Below are 20464 nucleotides of genomic sequence, written 5' to 3'. Positions count from 1 at the left end.
AGTGTGTCATTGGCAGAAAGGAAGAACAGGATCCAGTGTCGTCTTTATGTGTGTGTGTTAAGAGTGGCAAATTTAATGTCATGCCTGAAGGAAGCCAGGAGGAAAAACCAGTGGAGGGAGAGGCAAATGCAGTGTAATTACATTGGGATGGGGGGGTTTCTCCTCCTCCTCTAACATCAAGACTCTAGTAGCCAGCTTTGTCCCTGAGTGGGAAAAATGGAAAACTGTGATGGGCTTGTCCCAGGACACAACAACCAGCCACACCTCTGAAGGGTGAAATCAGCACTTTCCTGTGCAGCCTTCCAGCTCTTCCTTGTTCCCCCATGCCAGATTCCTCTGCCTTAAAGCAAAGGAGGGGAAGGCGTCGGGAGTTGGTTTAGGGTCACACCAAGGTCATAGAATAAGAGAATCACAGTGTTGGAAGGGACCCAAAGGGTCATCTAGTCCAACCCCCTGCAATGCAGGAATCTCAGCTAAAGCATCCATGACAGGTGGCCATCCAGCCTCTGCTTAAAAACCTTCAAGGAAGGAGAGTCCACAAATTCCCGAGGGAGAATGTGTCACAGTCAAACAGCCCCTACGGTCTGAAAGTTTTTTCTGTATGTTTAGTCAGAATCTCCTTTCTTGTAACTTGAAGCCATTGGTTCGAGTCCTACCACCCAGAGCAGAACAAAACAAGCTTGTTCCCTCTTCCATGTGGCAGCCCTTGAAATATTTGAAGATGGCTCTCATATCTCCTCTTTTCCAGTCTAAACATACCCAGCTCCTTCAACCGTTCCTCATAAGGCTTCGTTTCGAGACATTTGATCATCTTGGTTGCCCTCCTCCGCACATGGTCCTTCTCACTGTGTGTTCATTATGATTATCACTACAGACTGGAGGTGGTTGAACGCAACACCATTCCAGGTTGGCCCATCAAGTCCAGCATCCCATTCTCACAGTGGCCGGCCAGATGTCTGCAAGCAGGTCCTGAGACCACCAGTGCTCTGCTCACCTGTCATTCCCAGCAAAGGGCATTCAGAAGCATGCTGCTCTGACGGCAGAGGTAGAGTACAGCCATGGTGGCCCATAGCTGAGACCTCCTCAACCACAGAGTTGCTGATCACACGGTCAGGTGGTGGGCAGCCGAATCTCAGCATGGGTGCAGGTCCTCCAACTACTGGAAGCTTACAGGCAATATCTCAGAAAATGGTGGGCTCTCCTTCATGGGAGATTTTTAAAGAGAGGTTGGATGGCCACCTGCCAAGGATTCTTTATCTTTCATCCCTGAACTGCAGGGGGTAGAACTAGATGACTCCTGGGGTCCCTTCCATCTCTCCACTTCTATGATGCCATTAATACAGCTGGTTGCCGATAGCCAGAGCAGCGAATTTTGAGACCCGCCACATCCAACTGCCACACTGAGCTCAGTGTGGCTTCTGTTATCCCACAGCACCCTCTGCTGTTTGCAAGAGGCCAAGCAGGCAGACTTTATTTATTTTTTTACAGATGATTATGATGGTGATGACTATTACCCTCCATTCACCTTAAGTCCCAGGGCGGGTTGCAGTAACTGTTAAAAACACATACTCAGGAGGTTGTCTTATCAACTCATGACCATCCATCCAGCTCAGTACAGTGGTACCTCGGGTTAAGAACTTAATTCGTTCTGGAGGTCCGTTCTTAACCTGAAACTGTTCTTTACCTGAGGTACCACCTTAGCAAAGTTCTTAACCCGAGGTACTATTTCTGGGTTAGCGGAGTCTGCAACCTGAAGCGTCTGTAATCCAAGGTACCACTGTACTGTCAGTACTGACTGGTGGTGGCTCTCTAAGATATCAGACCAGGCTCTCATCCAGCCCAGCCTGGAAACAACAAGAGTTGAACCCGGTACCTTCTGTATGCAAAGGAGTTGCTCAGCTGCTGAGCAACAGCCATTCCCTGTGCGTTGAGAAGCCATCCAGTTAGGTCTCTCCCCCTGCCCCCAACACACACACATACACACTTCCGAAATGACAGAGAGGTTTGCAAGATTGCAGTTGCGATCAAATTTGGCTGCACACTCTTTTTACGGCTGTTGAAGAAACTGTTAAGCAGAGAGGCAGATGAGAATTCGTAAAGGAACGTCAACAAGCTGCGAGATTTCCAGGCACCCCTAACCGGAGGGTCCTGTCAGCCATTCTAGGATATACTAGAAGCTATAAGCAGATCAGGGAAGCCAAGAAGCTTTTCCCACCCTACTTTCCACTCCAGTTTCACCTTTTCTGAGAAAAGGCAAGTAAAAGGAGATTGCCAGAGGTGTATAAAAATTACGCCTAAAGAAAGTGGCTAATGGGAAGTGCTTCCTTCCCTCTCCCATAACACTGGAACTCACAGACAGCCAATGAAGCTCAAGGTTCATTGTTAGACGATTCAGGACAGATAAACAAGAGAATATTTCTTCATGCAACGCATAGTTAAACTGTGGAACTCACTCCCACAGGAGGCAGTGCCGGAGGACAGTGCCATGGCTGGCTACTAGCCGTGACGGCTTTGCTCTTCCTACATGGTCAGAGGCAGTAATGTCTCTGAATGCCAGTTACTGCGAATCACAGGTGGAGAGAGGGCTCTTGCGCTCAGGTCCTGCTTGTGGGGCTTTCCATGGAGACATCTGGTTGCCCATTTTAAGAGGAGGGTTCCTGGGCTAGGTGGGCTATTGGCCTGATCTAGATCTAGCAGGCTCGTCTTATGTTCCTATGCTCTTATTCTCATCTGGGCAACCAGAGCCGCACGCCAGTGGTGAACACCTAGCTAAACTGCAAACTTACCTCCCACAGAAGGCAGTGGTGGTCACCAACTTAAAAAGGTAAAGGGACCCCTGACCATTAGGTCCAGTCGTGGCCGACTCTGGGGTTGCAGTGCTTGTCTTGCTTTATTGGCCGAAGGAGCCGGCGTACAGCTTCCGGGTCGTGTGGCCAGCATGACTAAGCCGCTTCTGGCTAACCAGAGCAGTGCACGGAAACGCTGTTTACCTTCCCGCTGGAGCGGTACCTATTTATCTACTTGCACTTTGAGGTGCTTTTGAACTGCTAGGTTGGCAGCAGCAGGGACCGAGCAACAGGAGCTCACCCCATCATGGGGATTCGAACTGCTGACCTTCTGATCGGCAAGTCCTAGGCTCTGTGGTTTAACCCTTTGCCACCAACTTAGAGGGTTGGGAAAATTCAGGGGAGAAGAGGAGGCTACTGGGGGGGGGGGTACTAGCCAAGACTGAAGGCATTGCTTCTAAATACCAGCTGCTGAAGGGGAGAGCACTGTTGCGCACAGGTCAGTGTGGTAATTGTGAGAACAGCATGCTGGACTAGATGGGCCATTGGAGATAATGTCCTGAAGCCTGGGGTTAAAATATATATATACTGTATACCTGAAGGAGCGTCTCCACCCATCATCCAGCCCAGACACTGAGGTCCAGCTCCAAGGGCCTTCTGGCGCGTCTCTCACTGCGAGAAGTGAGATTACAGGGAACCAGGCAGATGTCAAGGCAATAAACAACTATTTTACTTTTAAATGACAACTGTTTAGGGACGTTTTTAATGTCTGATGCTATATTGTTTTTAATATTCAGTTGGAAGCCGCCCAGAGTGGCTGGGGAAACCCAGCTAGATGGGCAGGGTATATTATTATTATTATTATTATTATTATTATTATTATTATTATTATATAATAACCTAACTTGGAGGGCCCCAAGGTTCTCCACTGAAAGTTAGACACCCAGTCGTCAGCGAGGGAGGGAGGGAGGGAGAGCACACCTTCGCACCTGATTTATGGACGCTCCGGAGGCAGGAGAGGGAGGCGTTGAGCCTTGCACATTCCTCCTGGTTGGCCCCAAACTTCTTCACCGTCATGCAGACCTGCTCGTCCGTCATCTCCAGAAGGTCCTCCAGGTTCAACTGGCCAGGAGTAATTTCCTAGAGGGAGGCAGGGGGAAGGCAAGTGTCATAAGAAGGAGGAAGAGAGTCTCACCAGGCCAAGCAAATCTGCCAGAGATCAACAACTCAATCGCATCCTCCGGAAATGTAAAGGGTTGCAGCCAAATAAATCCTACTCAGAAAAGACCTGCTGGGATTAATGGCCCTGTTTGAATCAGGTTCCTTCATTCCAATGGGTTTGCTAAGAGGAGAACAAATTTTGGGTGCAATTTCTTATATGAATATTGAGGCAGACAGGTGCTCTGTGTCACCGGCATAAGCGAATGTCTGGCTCTTCTAAGGCTTTATAGAACCTCTATTATCGATCCTGTGGAACTCACAGGTGGAGAAAACTCTCATTTTTACATGCCTTTGTTATTAGTAAAGGGAACCTTTGAATGAGTTAACACTTTATTATCCCTTTGGAGCCACACTGTATTTTTGGAGTTCAGTCCTTCCAGGCTGTGTCGCTTTATGGTTTACATATTTTTAATCTTTTCTTTTTGTTTTGTAGGCACAAAACCAGGCAAAAATTAAATGGTAGTATTGGATACAACCCAGGGCAAATGGGGCACTGCCCCATCAGGTTCGGCCTGCCCTTAGCCAGTCCCTACCTGCCTGCCTGACTTCTTCTTTACAGAACATCCAGGGCAGGGACCTTCCCTGGCAGCTTCCTCCCCACCCCATCTCAGTGCTACCCCAGCAGGGAGGATGGGATCAAAACTGGAATTAAATTGGCCTCTGTCTGCCTTTGTCTTTAGCGCCACCTACTGTTGGTCTAAGGGATGCGGGTGGCACTGTGGTCTAAGAAAATGTTAAAAAATGTTAGAAAATGTTAAAAAATGTAACTCTGTGCCTATATTGACTATATATAAAGTAATTATCTTGAATAGGAATCAAATAAACACAAAGAAAGTATTTTATAATTACTTTATCATGAAATAGTAAGTAAACAGAAATATGAAAAATTATAAAATACTTTATTTTTAAATCTTTCAAATTTTTCAATTTTCCCCACGGCACACCGGGCAACATCTCGCGGCACACTAGTGTGCCGCGGAACAGTGGTTGAAAAACACTGGTCTAAACCACTGAGCCTCTTGGGCTTGCTGATCAGGTGGTCAGCGGTTCAAATCCCCGCAACGGGGTGAGTTCCTGTTGCTCGGTCCCTGCTCCTGCCAACCTAGCAGTTCGAAAGCACGTCAAAGTCCAAGTAGATAAATAGGTACCGCTCTGGCGGGAAGGTAAACGGCGTTTCCGTGCGCTGCTCTGGTTCACCAGAAGCGGTTTAGTCATGCTGGCCACATGACCTGGAAGATGTATGCTGGCTCCCTCGGCCAATAAAGCGAGATGAGCGCCACAGCCCCAGAGTCGGTCACGACTGGACCTAACGGTCAGGGGTCCCTTTACCTTTACTTTTACTGTTGGTCTCCATGCCTAGCACCCTACCAGCTCCAAGAGACAACTGCTCCCAATGACTGCTAATACTAACACAAGGCTTTCCTTAAGGAGTGATTCAGTTATATATATTGGTCTGTTGATTTGATTTAAGACATGCTTGTGAATGCAATTGTATTATTGATTTTTAAGATGTTCACCACTGTTTTCTCTCTCTCTTAACACTAGCAGTCTAGACATCTTTGCAAATAAATAAACAAATAACTGGGAAGAGCCTTGCTGCTGGTTCTTTTTTTCTTTTTTGAGTTTATGCTTTATTTTACACATCAACAAAAAACAAACAAAAGAAAATCTTACATTTACATCACCCGCCACCTCAAATACAAAATAAACGAAAAAGTAAATTCTTATGTTTTGTCATGAAATCTTCTTTAGTGAGTATAACAGACCCTCCGAGTGCCACTGTTTTCCAGAATTACAGAAGCCATCCCAACTTCTGATTTGATCCCAGAATGTCCCGCTTTTCCTTAGAACATCCCTATTTTCATTGCAGAAATGTTGGAGGGTATGGAGTTATGAGACCCACAAGCTAAGGAGATAACAACCTTTAGAAGACATCCGAAGGCAGCCCTCTACAGGGATGTTCTATTGTGTTCTATTGTGTTTTTATATATGTTGGAAGCTGCCCAGTCACCTGGGCAGGGTATAAATAATAAAATTATTACTATTATTATTATTATTATTATTATTATTATTACAGTCAAACCTCAGTTGTCGAACATAATCCATTCTGGAAGTCCGTTCAGCTTCTGAAATGTTCAACAACCGAGGCACGGCTTCCGATCAGTTGCAGGAGCATCTTATGAAATAAGATGTCCCTGTTTTTTGGAGAAATGTTGGAGAGTATAAACACGCTGCTTTTCTCTCCTCCATGGATCATAAAATGTTTTCATTTGCACTGCACATTTAAAGCAGTGTCGTACCATTTTAAATAGCCTTGGCTTCCTCCCAAGGATTCCGGGAACTGTAGTTTGCTGAGGGTGCTGAGAGTTGCTAGGAGATCTCTGTTTCCCTCACAAGAGCTACAATTCCCAGAGCTCCCTGGAAGAGGGAGAGATTGTTAAACCACTCTGGGAACAGTAGCTCTGTGAAGGGAACAGGGTGTGGGGAGTCTCCTAACAACACTTAGCACCTGTAACAAACTACAGCTCCCGGGATTCTCTGAGGGAACCCAGGGCTGCTTTCATGGGTGCAATGCCGCTTTAAACGTGCGCTGCAGATGGAGCCAAGGTAAGTAACAGATTCAATATTTATGAAGTTTCTATTCCTAGAAATAGCCAAGGGCCAGCAATCCCATGGAAATGGTCGGTGCGCCTCGGCACCTCGGGGCAATTTAAGGCGCTGCGGGGGTGGGCAAGATCGCTCCCAGGTACTGGGCTCTCCGAGAGACTTTTGCAAAAAAAAAAGCAAGAAGCCAAGAAGGTATTAACGAGTTGCATTTCTGAATGTGACATCCAGCCGTTCAGTCACTTGTACTGTTGCCAAGGGCAACTGGGAGTTTTCTCTGGGTAGCAAAGATTACCTGGTGACATCGCAAACAGCTCTCCTGCGAAATAAGCGTAACCTCACCCTATGGGGCTCTTGTGGGGCTCAGGAAGAATGGTGGTTTCAGATATTTGAACTGCTGGGCAGATATATTGATTGAAAGTGTGTTGCATTGTAACTTTCGAATAAATGTTTTTTTAAAAAAAAAAGAGAGAGAGATTTGAACTGAACAAAAGATCTTTCGTTGAAACCGCAATTATACAGAACAATGCAAAGATTCCAACTAAACGCAAAGGAGATTCTGACTAAACATCAGGAAGAACTTTCTGACAGTAAGATCTGTTCGGAAAGGTCTCCCTCGGGAGGTGGTAGACTCTCCTTCTTTGGGGGGTTTTAAGCAGAGGTTGCCCCTTCATGGATCACTGCCTTGCCGTGGCAAAGGGGCTTGAATAACTCAGAGAAGCTATGAGCGATGCTGTGCAGGGACACCCAAGATGGACAGGTCATAGTGGAGAGTTTTGACCCAATGTGATCCACCTGCAGCAGGAACCAGCAAGCCACTCCAGTATCCCTGCCAAGAAAACTCCATGGACAAAGACAACGGGATGGTTTTCCCAGTAGTGATGTACGGAAGAAGTGAGAGCTGGACCATAAAGAAGGCTGATCGCCGAAGAATTGATGCTTTTGGATTATGGTGCTGGAGGAGACTCTTGAGAGTCCCATGGACTGCAAGAAGATCAAACGTATCCATTCTTAAGGAAATCAGCCCTGAGTGCTCACTGGAAGGACAGATCCTGAAGCTGAGGCTCCAATACTTTGGCCACCTCATGAGAAGAGAAGACTCCCTGGAAAAGACCCTGATGTTGAGAAAGATGGAGGGCACAAGGAGAAGGGGACAACAGAAGACAATATGGTTGGATAGTGTTCTTGAAGGTACCAGCATGAGTTTGACCAAACTGCAGGAGGCAGTGGAAGACAGGAGGGCCTGGCGTGCTCTGGTCCATGGGGTCATGAACAGTCAGGCACGACTAAACGACTAAACAACAACAACAAAAGCAGAGGTTGGGTGGCCACCTGTAACATATGGTCTAGTTGAGATTCCTGAATTATAGGGGGTTGAGCTAAATGACCCTTGGGATCCCTTCCAACTCCACAATTCTATGATTCTAAGAGGCCCCATAGCAGTTCAAGGACACATTTGAGCCATTAACCGTGCATATTAAATAATATTAACTATATTGCGAGCAGCTTTGATTTTACGATAGGGAAATTAAAATTCCGTGTGCAGCCCCTGGGGTCTGTCTGTTGTTGTTTTTACTATTAATAATGATATTTTATTAAGAAAATTTCATCCATAAAAAGATAGAGTGTGGAGGGAAAGAAGTGAGTGAGATTGAAAAAAAAGAAATAATACTATCTGTTTCGAAGGACTGTTTCAGCCTGCTTGGTCAGAGAGGTTGGACTGCCCAACCTAGAAGACAAGACAAAGCAGGGCTAAAGAGGGGCAGGACCTGGGCAGAGTCCCAAAGGCCAGATGAAAATGCCTGGAGGGCCACCGTTGGTCCATTGAGCTCAGGACTGTCTGCACAGACTGGCAGCGAAGTTACAGACAAGGGTCTCTCTGTCAGCCCTAGCAGGAGATGCCTTCAGGGTCTGAACTTGGGAACTTCTGCATGCAAACAGATGCTCTTCTGCTGAGCTGCGGCTCTTGATGTTTCCTGGGTATTATCAGAAGCGGTTTATAGTTTCAAGATTTGCTTATCACAGGGAAAAGGCAGCCTGGGCAGGCCGGGTCGTCCTCTTATATACCTGCTGGGATTGACAAGGCATCTGACCCTCACCTGAATCCCATAGCTCTCCTGTAGCTGCCTCTGATTAGTTATCATTTAACACTTGGGGGAAATAATTAGCATCACACATCATGTGATGACGCAAGCCGAGGGCTGCCGAGACCATATAACACCGGTCTTGAAAGACCTACATTGGCTCCCAGTACATTTCCGAGCACAATTCAAAGTGTTGGTGCTGACCTTTAAAGCCCTAAACGGCCTCGGTCCAGTATACCTGAAGGAGCGTCTCCACCCCCATCGTTCTACCCGGACACTGAGGTCCAGCGCCGAGGGCCTTCTGGCAGTTCCCTCACTGTGAGAAGCCAAGTTACAGGGAACCAGGCAGAGGGCCTTCTCGGTAGTGGCACCCGCCCTGTGGAACACCCTCCCACCAGATGTCAAAGAGAACAACAACTACCAGACTTTCAGAAGACATCTGAAGGCAGCCCTGTTTAGGGAAGCTTTTAATGTTTGATGTATTACAGTATTTTAATATTTTTTTGGGAAGCCGCCCAGAGTGACTGGGGAAGTCCAGCCAGATGGGCGGGGTATAAATAAATTATTATTGTTGTTGTTATTATTATTATTATTATTATTATTATTATTATTATTATTATTATTATTTATTTGCATGGGAGTTGCTGAACTAATTAACCAACTAGAAGGATTACTGTTAATAGCACCAGTTTTCCTATAACTTGATATTGCTGGATACTTTCAAGGGTAGAGCATCTGCCTTGCTCACAGAAGGTCCTGGTCAACTCCCAGCATCTTCCATTAGGGTAGGAATGTCCCTAGAGAACTGCTGCTGCCAGTCAGAGTTGCCTGCATTGCGCTAGATGGACCAAGGGCCTGGCTAAGGCAGCTTCCTATGGTCCTATGTCGCTTTTCAGATTTTCCACTGAGAAACTGACCCAACATAAAAAGAAAAACCCAATCCTATTTCTCATTTTGCTCCCTTTAATGCTAAAAAAAAGGAGGTGTTTTAGTCAGAAGCTGCCAGCTAAGCCTATGCATATGAGCTAGATCAGGGGCGTCCAACTTCCAAGAGTCTGCGATCTACTCACGGTATTAAAAAAACTGGCAGTGATCTACCCATTTTCAGAGTTGTTGAGCTTTATTTAGGAAGCCAAAGTTGTTTTTCCCCGTGGAAAAAGACTCACAGAGTTGAGCAATGCTGCCCTCTTGTGGACCTGTGGAGACAGTGCATCAAAGAACTATGGCCGCACTTTTCAGGGTCTGAAATTGGAAGGAGAGTGCAGCTTATATTCAGGAGTGCTTCCTTTTATTTGTCTCTTACCTTAAAAGAGGGATTTGATCAGAGAATATATAAAAGTAATAAAACCGACAATCATTTTGATAAAATGGATACAGTACTAGTACACTCAAGCACCAGTAATCAACGGCTGGTTGTCATCTGTCGAGCAAGCATCAAATGATAAGGGGACAGAGAGAAGAAAGGTGACTGGCTGAGTAGAAGAAGAAGAAGAGTTTGGATTTGGTATCCTGCTTTATCACTACCTGAAGGAGTCTCAAAGCGGCTAACATTCTCCTTTCCCTTCCTCCCCCACAACAAACACTCTGTGAGGTGAGTGGGGCTGAGAGACTTCAGAAAAGTGTGACTAGCCCAAGGTCACCCAGCAGCTGCATGAGGAGGAGCGGGGAAGCGAACCCCGTTCACCAGATTACAAGTCCACCGCTCTTAACCACTACACCACACTGGTAGATGCTGCTGCTGCCATAGGTGGGTTCTGCTGAGTCATTCATATCTCAAAAACTGCTTCCTGGGAGAGTCAGCAGAAATTGTAGTTTGGAAAAGAGTCAGGGGTTGCCAACTGACCATATATTGGCCTCCTTTTGTGCCTTTCACAAAGGACCAGCCTGTGGAGATCTAGCAATTAAATGTTATTTGCATAGATTTAAACATGATCATGTACTCATTACTGGAGATCAAACTACTGTTAGAGCACGCATAGGCAAACTCGGCCCTCCGGATGTTTTGGGACTACTATTCCCATCATCCCTGACCACTGGTCCTGTTAGCTAGGCATGATGGGAGTTGTAGTCCCAAAACATCTAGAGGGCTGAGTTTGCCTATGCCTGTGTTAGAGTAATTCAAAAGACGGCAATCCTAGGAACGGTTCTTTGTAACCACATACCACATCATGAATTTTAGCCCTAATGAAGATTTTATGTTACAAAAAGAAAAAAGAAAATGAAGACGTGAAGTGTAAAAGTCGGCAATATGATAGACTTTTAGCCTGCTAGGCCTTTTTTATATGGATGCTTTGGGCTGAATGATGGAATAAGGGTGATGGGATGCGGTTGGGGTCCGTGTTCCTACTTCTTCCTTCCATGCTTTAAGCATGGACTGTGTGGACCTGTTTAGTGTTGTGGGAATTTTCCTTAGTTTGTTTAGGAGGAACAGATAGTGAAGATGTTTCTGATTTTATCTATCTCCATGTGCACGCATTGTTTACCCCCCGCATCTCCCTCTCTTTCCCCTCCAATCACATGATGTCTATTGACAATAGCGTCTCATAAAGCAACTGCGGAAAAGACTCTATGAATCAAAAGGGAAGATGCTAGATGTATTTTCCCTTGTTTATTTGGCTGTTTTGTAACACAATACAATATTTAATACAGTGGTGCCTTGGTTGTCAACTGTAATCTGTTCTGGAAGACCGTTCGATTTCTGAAATGTTCAAAAACCGAGGCGCAAAGGGTTCGACTTCCGAGGCGCATTTGAAAACAGAAGCATTTACTTCCAGGTTTTCAGCGTTCGAAAACCAAAAGGTTCGGCTTCCGAGATGTTTGACAACCGAGGTACCACTGTAGAATTTTTTTCAAAAAACAGGAAACGTAAGTGAAGTGAAGGTTTGCATAGAGCCTCAGTTTCTCAGTGTGCTTTCAACTGCCTCTGCTTTAGGTAAAGGTAAAGGGACCCCTGACCGTTAGGGGGGTTGCGGCGCTCATCTCGCTTTATTGGCCAACCGAGCCGACGTACAGCTTCCGGGTCATGTGGCCAGCATGACTAAGCCGCTTCTGGCGAACCAGAGCAGCGCACGGAAACACCGTTTACAGTACCTTCCTGCCGGAGTGGTACCTACTTATCTACTTGCACTTTGACGTGCTTTCAAACTGCTAGGTTGGCAGGAGCAGGGACCGAGCAACGGGAGCTCACCCTGTCCCAGGGATTTGAACCGCCGACCTTCTGATCAGCAAGTCCTAGTCTCTGTGGTTTAACCCACAGCGTCACCCGCATACCCCGCCTCTGCTTTACATCACCTAATTAACTAACTAAACTAATTAAAACACCTCAGCACTGTGAGCTCACACCACATGATTCTTCCACTGTGCTTCTTAGCGACCCCAGTTTGGTCCCCGTCTTATTGCGCTTTCTCCAAAAAGGAACGAATCGTAGAGCACCATCAAAGGCACACAGAACAGAGGAAGGGGAGGAGGGGGGCTGGAGGGACAAGAAGCTGGAAGAGGGAGGCCTGGGAAGAGGCAGGGGCCAACCCCTCCAAGACCCCGTGCGCAGCTCACCTCCATGACCTCCTTGCGGACGTTGACGATGCGGAACCAGTGCAGGAGCTGCGGGAAGCCCTCGAGCTTGGCATTGCGTTCCTGGAGAGCCACTTTCCTCTTGCACGAGAGCTGGCGGCTGAAGTACTTCACCAGTTTGCTCTGGAAAACAGAAAGGGTTGGGAAGAGACAGGAGGTAGGCGGAGTCAAGGCAACTGTCTGTCAGGAGATCCCGCCCATCCCCATGGCATGTTACCCCCTCCTCTCCCCACCATGCTCTCTTCCGCACCCTCTAGCAGTTTGCAGCCTGGCCCCCAATGAATCACACCTGCAGGTGTCGCCGCCATTTATTTATTTCTTTCAAATATTTTCCGTAAATAAATAAAAGTGGTACACAGGGGTATATTGCCACTGACAGTGGGGGCAGAATCTAGCCACCATGGCTAGTAAGGAGTGGGGGCAGACCCAAAAGTGGTTACGAGGAGAGTCATGGAACTATAGAATTGTAGGGATGGAAGGATCAACAAGTTCAAGTCCCTGCAATTCAGGAATCTTTTGCCCAATGACTCGAACCCGTGACCCTGGAATTAAGAGTCAATCATACACCACACACTTATTTTATTTCCCATGGAAACAGAAGCATATATTTCATTCTTGGTAATTTTGCTCACATTTACCACACCACTTTCTTCATAGGCTTCTTTCTTTCCTTTTCTTTTACAAAGATTTTTTTAAAATCAAAAATAACTCAGAAAGCCCAACAGGTAAACACAAATAAGATCCAGGCACAACAGAGTAACAAACCCTGTGTTCCAGTTATTTCAAATCTCAGAGATCCCCTTTCATAATGCAATAATGATATTATTATTATTATTATTATTATTATTGCAAAAGGATTTAAGCAAAAAAAAAACCACCACTTCCTGGTCACTGTCATTTTCGAAGAAGACTGAAAAAGGTATTTCGTTTTGTTGTTGTTAAGCCAGCCTATCGCACAAAGGCAAAAATTTGCCCTCATCGCTCTAACTCCTTTTGCCTCTGGCCAAGCCCATCGCTGGCACGCAGGCTCACAAAGTTGACCAAAACTTACATAAGTTTGTAAGAGGAGCCTGCTGGATCCAGCCAATGGCCCATCTAGTCCAACATCCTGTTCTCCCATTGGCCAACCAGATGCCCGAGTGGGAAACCCTGCAAACAGGACCCAAACACAAGAACACTCTTCCCTCCTGCGGTTTCCAGCTACGGATATTCAGAGGCGTTTTTGCCTCTGACAGTGGAGATATAGAGCATAGCCTTTTCCTCTAGGCAGCTAGAGTGGTGACTGGGAGCGGCCGCCAAGACCACATAACAGTGGTCTTGAAAGACCGACATTGGCTCCCAGTACGTTTCAGAGCACAATTCCAAGTGTTGGTGCTGGCCTTTAAAGCCCTAAACGGCCTCGGTCCAGTATACCTGAAGGAGCGTCTCCACCCCCATCGTTCAGCCCAGACACTGAGGTCCAGCGCCGAGGGCCTTTTGGTGGTTCCCTCACTGTGAGAAGTGAGGTTACAGGGAAGCAGACACAGGGCCTTCTCGGTAGTGGTGCCCTCCCTGTGGAATGTCCTCCCACAAGATGTCAAGGAAATAAACAAGTATCTGACTTTTAGAAGACATCTGAAGGCATCCCTGTTTAGGGAAGCTTTTAATGTTTGGTGCATTACTGTATTTTAATATTGTGTTGTAAGCCGCCCAGAGTGGCTGGGGAAACCCAGCCAGATGGGAGGGGTATAAATAATAATTTTATTATTATTATTATTATTATTATTAGTCCAATCCCTCATTTAAAGCCGCCCAAATCGGTGACCGTCAGTGTGTCCTGCAGCAGCGAGTTCCACAGTTTAACGCACACATGAATAAGTCCTTTCTTTTATCTGCCCTTAAACCTCCAGCAATCAGCTTGTCCACAGTCCAAGTGCTATGAGAAGGGGAGAAAAACTTCTCTCCATGCTGGGCATCATCAACCTGTCAACGGCGTCCCTGCTAAGTTGCAGCTCACCATTCCTGACACAAGGTGGCACTGCTTTATATATCCAGGGGTGTCTGCCTCTTCATCCTTTTTCTTAGCCTTGCTAGTTCTTCCCCTGCAGAGACACCAAAGGGTGTCTCGTAGCAGTGCCCCAAAAGATAAAACTTTATTCGCATTAGCCAACGGCCATAGCAACAATAAAACATTACAGTATACAGTGGTACCTCGGGTTACATACGCTTCAGGTGATATACGCTTCAGGTTACAGACTCCGCTAACCCAGAAATAGTGCTTCAGGTTAAGAACTTTGCTTCAGGATGAGAACAGAAATCGTGCTCCGGTGGCACAGCGGCAGCAAGAGGCCCCATTAGCTAAAGTGGTGCTTCAGGTTAAGAACAGTTTCAGGTTAAGTACAGACCTCCGGAACGAATTAAGTACTTAACCCGGGGTACCACTGTACACAGAAAAGGAAATTTGATATAAGAGCACAATTTAAAGTCCTGAATCAGCTGTCAGTTAGTGGCCCTTATTCTGATTGCACCTGCTATGAACCTAGCAACCTTTGCTGTTATCTGCTCATTTTGATCTGATAGAAGAAAGGACATTGTGGCAGTGGTTGAGCGCCCTGGGATGGTTAGTACGAGTGAGGTGATGATCTTGTTCCTCAGGTCTTTGTAGAGAGTACAGTAGTACCTTGGGTTAAGTACTTAATTCGTTCTGGAGGTCCGTTCTTAACCTGAAACTGTTCTTAACCTGAAGCACCACTTTAGCTAATGGGGCCTCCCTCTGCCGCCGTGCCACTGGCGCACGATTTCTGTTCTCATCCTGAAGCAAAGTTCTTAACCTGAGGTAATATTTCTGGGTTAGTGGAGTCTGTAACCTGAAGCGTATGTAACCTGAAGTGTATGTAATCCGAGGTACCACTGTACAAGACAGGAGGGCGTGTGCTCCCCAAAAGAATAACTGTCAGGTTGTGGGCCGGATATGACTTCACCAGGTGTGTGTTGGCAGATGCTGGCACAGGGATGAGGAACTTCAGGCCTGGGGTGGGGGCGTGTGAATGTGGCCCTCCAGTACTCTCTGCTCGGACCTCAGGACTCTTCCCAGGCCACAACTCTCACTGGTGCTGCTCAGATTCTTTGCCTGGCTGAAATGTGCCCCTTGAACTTTGATAACGCCTCTTGCTTGCCTGCCTGGATGGAGGAGGGAGAGAGGTTTTCCTTTGTGAGGTAAATTATCTGCAGAAACCTCTGGTTTCTGTGTGGCTTGAATGTCACCTACAGTACAAAAGGTCAAGGATTGTGTCCGTTGTTCTGCCAGGCAAACAGAGCACTGCTCTGTCAATCTCTTTTTCTTTTTTTTAATATACAGTGGTACCTCAGGTTAAGTACTTAATTCATTCTGGAGGTCCATTCTTAACCTGAAACTGTTCTTAACCTGAAGCACCACTTTAGCTAATGGGGCCTCCTGCTGCCGCCATGCCGCCGCTGCACGATTTCTGTTCTCATCCTGAAGCAAAGTTCTTAACCTGTGGTACTATTTCTGGATTAGCGGAGTCTGTAACCTGAAGCGTATGTAACCTGAAGCGCATGTAACCTGAGGTACCACTGTATTTTTATTGAGTTTTACATAAAAAAAATAAATTCAAACAAAACATCCATCTCATTGTTTAGAATTCCCTGAATCCTTTGAATCCTCTCCGCCCTTCCAGGGTTACCATTATCAATTTTCCCCCCCATTACTTTCTCTCCTTTTTTTTTAACAAAAAATAATTCATTTTTACCATAGTTTTTCATACATTACAAGCATTACTCAAATCCTGCCAAAGTTTTTAGTTGTTTACAGTGTTCTCTTAAATCAGGGGTCAGCAAACTTTTTCAGCCATGGGCCAGTCCACTGTCCCTCAGACCTTGGGGGGGGGGGCAGACTATATTTTGAAAAAAATAATAATGAATGAATTCCTATGCCCCACAAATCACCCAGAGATGCATTTTAAATAAAAAGAAACATTCTACTCATGTAAAAACACGCTGATTCCCAGACCGTCTGCAGGCCGGATTGAGAAGGCGATGGGACCACATCCGGCTCCCGGGCCTTAGGTTGCCTACCCCTGGTCTGAGCTATTTACTTGTGGAAAATTGCCCCAGTACTTGGGCCTCAGCCCAGTATACCTGAAGGAGCGTCTCCACCCCCATCGTTCTGCCTGGACACTGAGGTCCAGTTCCGAGGGCCTTCTGGCGGTTCCCTCACTGCAAGAAGCCAAGTTACAGGGAACCAGGCAGAGGGCCTTCTCGGTAGTGGCACCCGCCCTGTGGAATGCCCTCCCATCAGATATAAACAACTATCTGACTTTTAGAAGACATCTGAAGGCAGGCCTGTTTAGGGAAGTTTTTAATGTTTGATCTTTTACTGTATTTTTAATAGCCTGTTGGAAGCCAGAGGGGGCAGGGTATATATTATTATTATTATTACTAAGCACTGCTCCATCAGAGGGCGAAGTCCTGTCACGCCAAGGATAAGTCTACTGCGGTATTTTCATTTCCCAAATCAAGCGGTGCCTCTGTTGCAATCCAGAGATATGGAGCAGATAACACCCCTGGCCTTCAGGCTACATGGAGTTTTGGTTACCCTCAGCTCCTTGCTTAGACAACATCTCTGGCAGTGGGGTGCCAGCCTGCAGGGCTCTCTGGCAGCTGTCCAGGGTCCTGTTCCCATCTGCCTTCTGTGTAAGGGAGCTAACCCTTTAGGGAGGAAGGGGAGGGACAGACATGCAGTGTGGCACAGAGTGTTGAACCTGGAAGGACCTGGGTTCAAATCCCCACTCAGCCATGAAGCTCATTGAAGTGGCCTTGGGCCAGTCACTGCCTCTCAGCCTACCCTACCTCACAGGGTTGTTGTGAGGATAAAATGAGGAGGAGGGAGGAGAACCACTATGAGCTGCTTGGAGAAAAAATGAGATATAAAGTTATTAAATAAATGAATAAATAAAATGAATGAATAGATTAATTAAAAAACACTGTCCTCAGAGATCTATCCAGTGTTTTATTTCTTCATTGTATCCTGTTCTTCTGGCATAGTCGCTTTGGTTATGAGTTGGGATGGGAGAGAAATTCAACTCAGTTCACATTTTAAGGCAATCATAAGCCTTAATTTGCAGTTTGTAAAACAATATGCAAACTGAAACACACGACCGTCCTCCGAAATTCACTCTCCTCTGAATTTTGCAAGGCAGCAAGGCAGTTCTCTAACCAAGTAATGTGTGCAAATATACATACACTAAAGTCTGCACACAATTGAACTTTAGCCATAATAATGATGATAACATGGAAAGATGCATTGCATTAGGAAAATCGCTTTGCAAAAGTGTGTATATCGGGGGAAATTGCATGCAAACAATGTGTATAGTTGGGAGAAATTCACACTTAAAATGATTAGGAATTTCACGAGGACTTTTTTTAAAAAATTACAAACTGGTGTGGAAATGTGGAGAACTTAGGATTGGAAAAACGAGAAACAGAAATAGACAGGTTCTCTGTCCATCCCTTGTTATGGGTTTAAACAGAAAAGGAGGGTATGCAAATATTAAGTGCAAGTAAAAGCAGACAAAAGCTCTGCAGCTCTTCATGCAGAATAATAGTGGTGCTCATTTCTCCATCTCTTTTGCCCAGGACAAGCCCAGGCTCTCCTCCTTTCAAAAGCACAACCTGCAAGCTGATACCTGAATAGAGATTGTGGCTACGAGGCGATAAGAGAAAATATTTATCCTCAGCCCCTTCTCTGTGTCCCTCAAACAGCTTATTCTCCATGGAGATGGCAGGCAAGGGGGAGAGAAGGGGGGAGCGGTGTGATGAGAGGGGAGACTCAGTAGCTGCTCAACTGCCTCAGGACTCCACAACAGGTTTCCTTCAAGAAAATGGATCAACCACACCCAGTGGTAGCTGGCGCGCCCTGGAATAGTAGGGCGGAAGGCAGGGAGCCGAACAGCAGGGGGAGCCAGAGCCAATGGCAGGCAGGCAGAGGCAGCTAATTCTATTTTTGCCCCCATTCTTCATTCTGTGAGACTGAGGAGGAGAAAGCTGACAACCAGGACCATCCCCTGGGCTGGTTATGAGGAAACCAGGCAGGCTGGTAGGGGCTGGCTGAGGGCAGCACCCATTCACGCTAATGGATCAGACTCCATTGAAAGTTTCTCCCTTCTTCACAGATAGGAAAGGGGGGAGCCTTGCCAACCATTGCTACTGTCGTCATCATCATGATCATCATTTATTATTTATACCCCGCCCATCTAGCTGGGCTTCCCCAGTCACTCTGGGCGGCTCCCAGCAGAATATTAAAACCACGATAGAATATCAAACATTAAAAACTTCCCTAAACAGGGCTGCCTTCAGATGTCTTCTAAAAGTCAGATAGTTGGTTTACAGTTGTACCTTGGGTTACAAACGCTTCAGGTTCCAGACGCTTCAGGTTCCAGACTCCACTAACCCAAAAATAGTACCTCAGGTTAAGAAATTTGCTTCAGGATGAGAACAGAAATCATACGGCAATGGTGCAGCAGCAGCGGGAGGCCCCATTAGCTAAAGTGGTACCTCAGGTTAAGAATAGTTTCAGGTTAAGAACGGACCTCCAGAACTAATTAAGTTCTTAACCCGAAGTACCACTGTATTTCCTTGACATCTCATGGGAGGGTGTTCCAAAGGGCGGGCACCACCACCAAGAAGGCCCTCTGCCTGGTTCCCTGTAACCTCACTTCTCGCAGTGAGGGAACCGCCAGAAGGCCCTCGGAGCTGGACCTCAGTGTCCGGGCTGAACAGTGGCAGTGCAGACACTCCTTCAGGTATACTGGGCCAAGGCCCTGAGGCCCTTGGAGATGCCATGGAAGGAATGGTCCAGTCCTTGGCAGCAATGGGAGGAGTTTGGGGAGATGGCACTTGATGACCCCAGGGAAAGTCCCAGTGGGTTGTGGGGGGGTGAAACTGGGGCCCCAGGAAGTATCAGAACCTGAAGGGGAGACAAAGAGTAAGAAGTTGGATCCAAGTAGGTTGACTGAGAAGAGTTCTGCTCCCATAATATCAGATACTTTCAATAAGATGGTAAGAACACAGGAAGAGCAATGGCCCATCTATTACGGCATCCTGTTCACACAGTGGCAGACCAGATGCCCCAAGGGGAAACCCACAATCAGGACCTGGGCATGAGATCACTCTCCCTTCCTGTGGTTTCCAGCAACTGGTATTCAGAAGCATTACTGCCTCCAAGTATGGAGGGAGACCATAACAATCCTGGCTAGTAGCCTTCAGTAGCCCTCTCCTCCACGAATTCGTCTAATCCTCTTTTAAAGCCCTCCAAGTTCATGGCCACCACTGCCTCCTGCGGAAGAAAGTGTGTTGAACCGTTCCAGGTGCTCTGCAAACGCCATCTTGGCAGTCAAGATAACTCCACAATTGGTTCACCATGAGCTCATAGATGTTTCTCTTCGTTTGCTTTGATATAGGCTAATTGGCTCTCTTTGATGCTATCCTTATCCGTGGGCTCCGGGTTGCTGGGCTCTGAGCCCAGAAGGGGGAACTACCTGTAAGATTTGGGTATCTGCCACCTGTGCCCTCCTCTGGACAGATGGAGTGATTGATGGATAGTCCAACCAAACTGGCGTTTTCTTCTTTGTGTATAAAGAATGCGTGGGTGTTTGCTTGGGTGTGGACAAGCAGTCTCCTTCCTGCGGTGTCTGACCCTTGTCACTAAAGACTACGAGACCTGGCAGGCTGGTTTGCTGTAAGTCTACACCTTTCTTTAATCAAGCACTAGAATGGATCCCTCTGACTTTTTGGGCATCCTTCTTTGGTATCCCTGCACCCAACCAATCCCTTGAGCCTTCCTTTGGGCCTGTGAATCAGGACAGCAATTTCTCATAGATTAACTCTCCGCTGTGTGGAGCCCTTTCATTTATCTGCCCCAAATCTTCGGCGGCGCCTCCTCCCTCCTCCTGGCTTCTCCCCGCCCTGCCTAGAGGAGGAAGGGGGCTGGGCTTTGCTGGTGCCAGCAGCAGCAGCGCTTGAGCGGCCGCCATTTTAAGCAGCCCCTCTCCCTCACCTCTGCTGCGGTTTAAATGTGATATGGCACTACAAACTCTCCAATAGGGGCTGTGCCTTATATATTTTTAGATAGATGATGATGAAGAAGAAGAAGAAGACGAGAGAGAGAGAGAGAGAGAGAGAGAGAGAGAGAGAGAGAGAGAG

At 46.7% G+C, this 20464-nt stretch overlaps 1 protein-coding gene across 1 annotated transcript in view; it reads right to left on the bottom strand.

Annotated features, from left to right (window-relative positions):
* Positions 1 to 20464, bottom strand: part of KSR2 (kinase suppressor of ras 2) — a gene marked incomplete at its 3' end in the record, with an annotated part of 186466 nt that overhangs the window by 146734 nt on the left and 19268 nt on the right. The window contains exons 2-3 of the mRNA XM_081892157.1: positions 12248 to 12388; positions 3776 to 3926 (exon numbers count right to left, since the gene is read on the bottom strand). Of these exons, the coding sequence (XP_081748283.1) occupies positions 3776 to 3926; positions 12248 to 12388 (292 nt within the window). The remainder of the gene's footprint in view (positions 1 to 3775; positions 3927 to 12247; positions 12389 to 20464) is intronic.

Source organism: Podarcis melisellensis, assembly GCF_964234715.1.
Source record: "Podarcis melisellensis genome assembly, chromosome: 16".
Taxonomy (NCBI): Eukaryota; Metazoa; Chordata; class Lepidosauria; order Squamata; family Lacertidae; genus Podarcis; species Podarcis melisellensis.
Note: the sequence above shows the minus strand (reverse complement) of the source record. Positions and strands in the feature narration are given on the sequence as shown.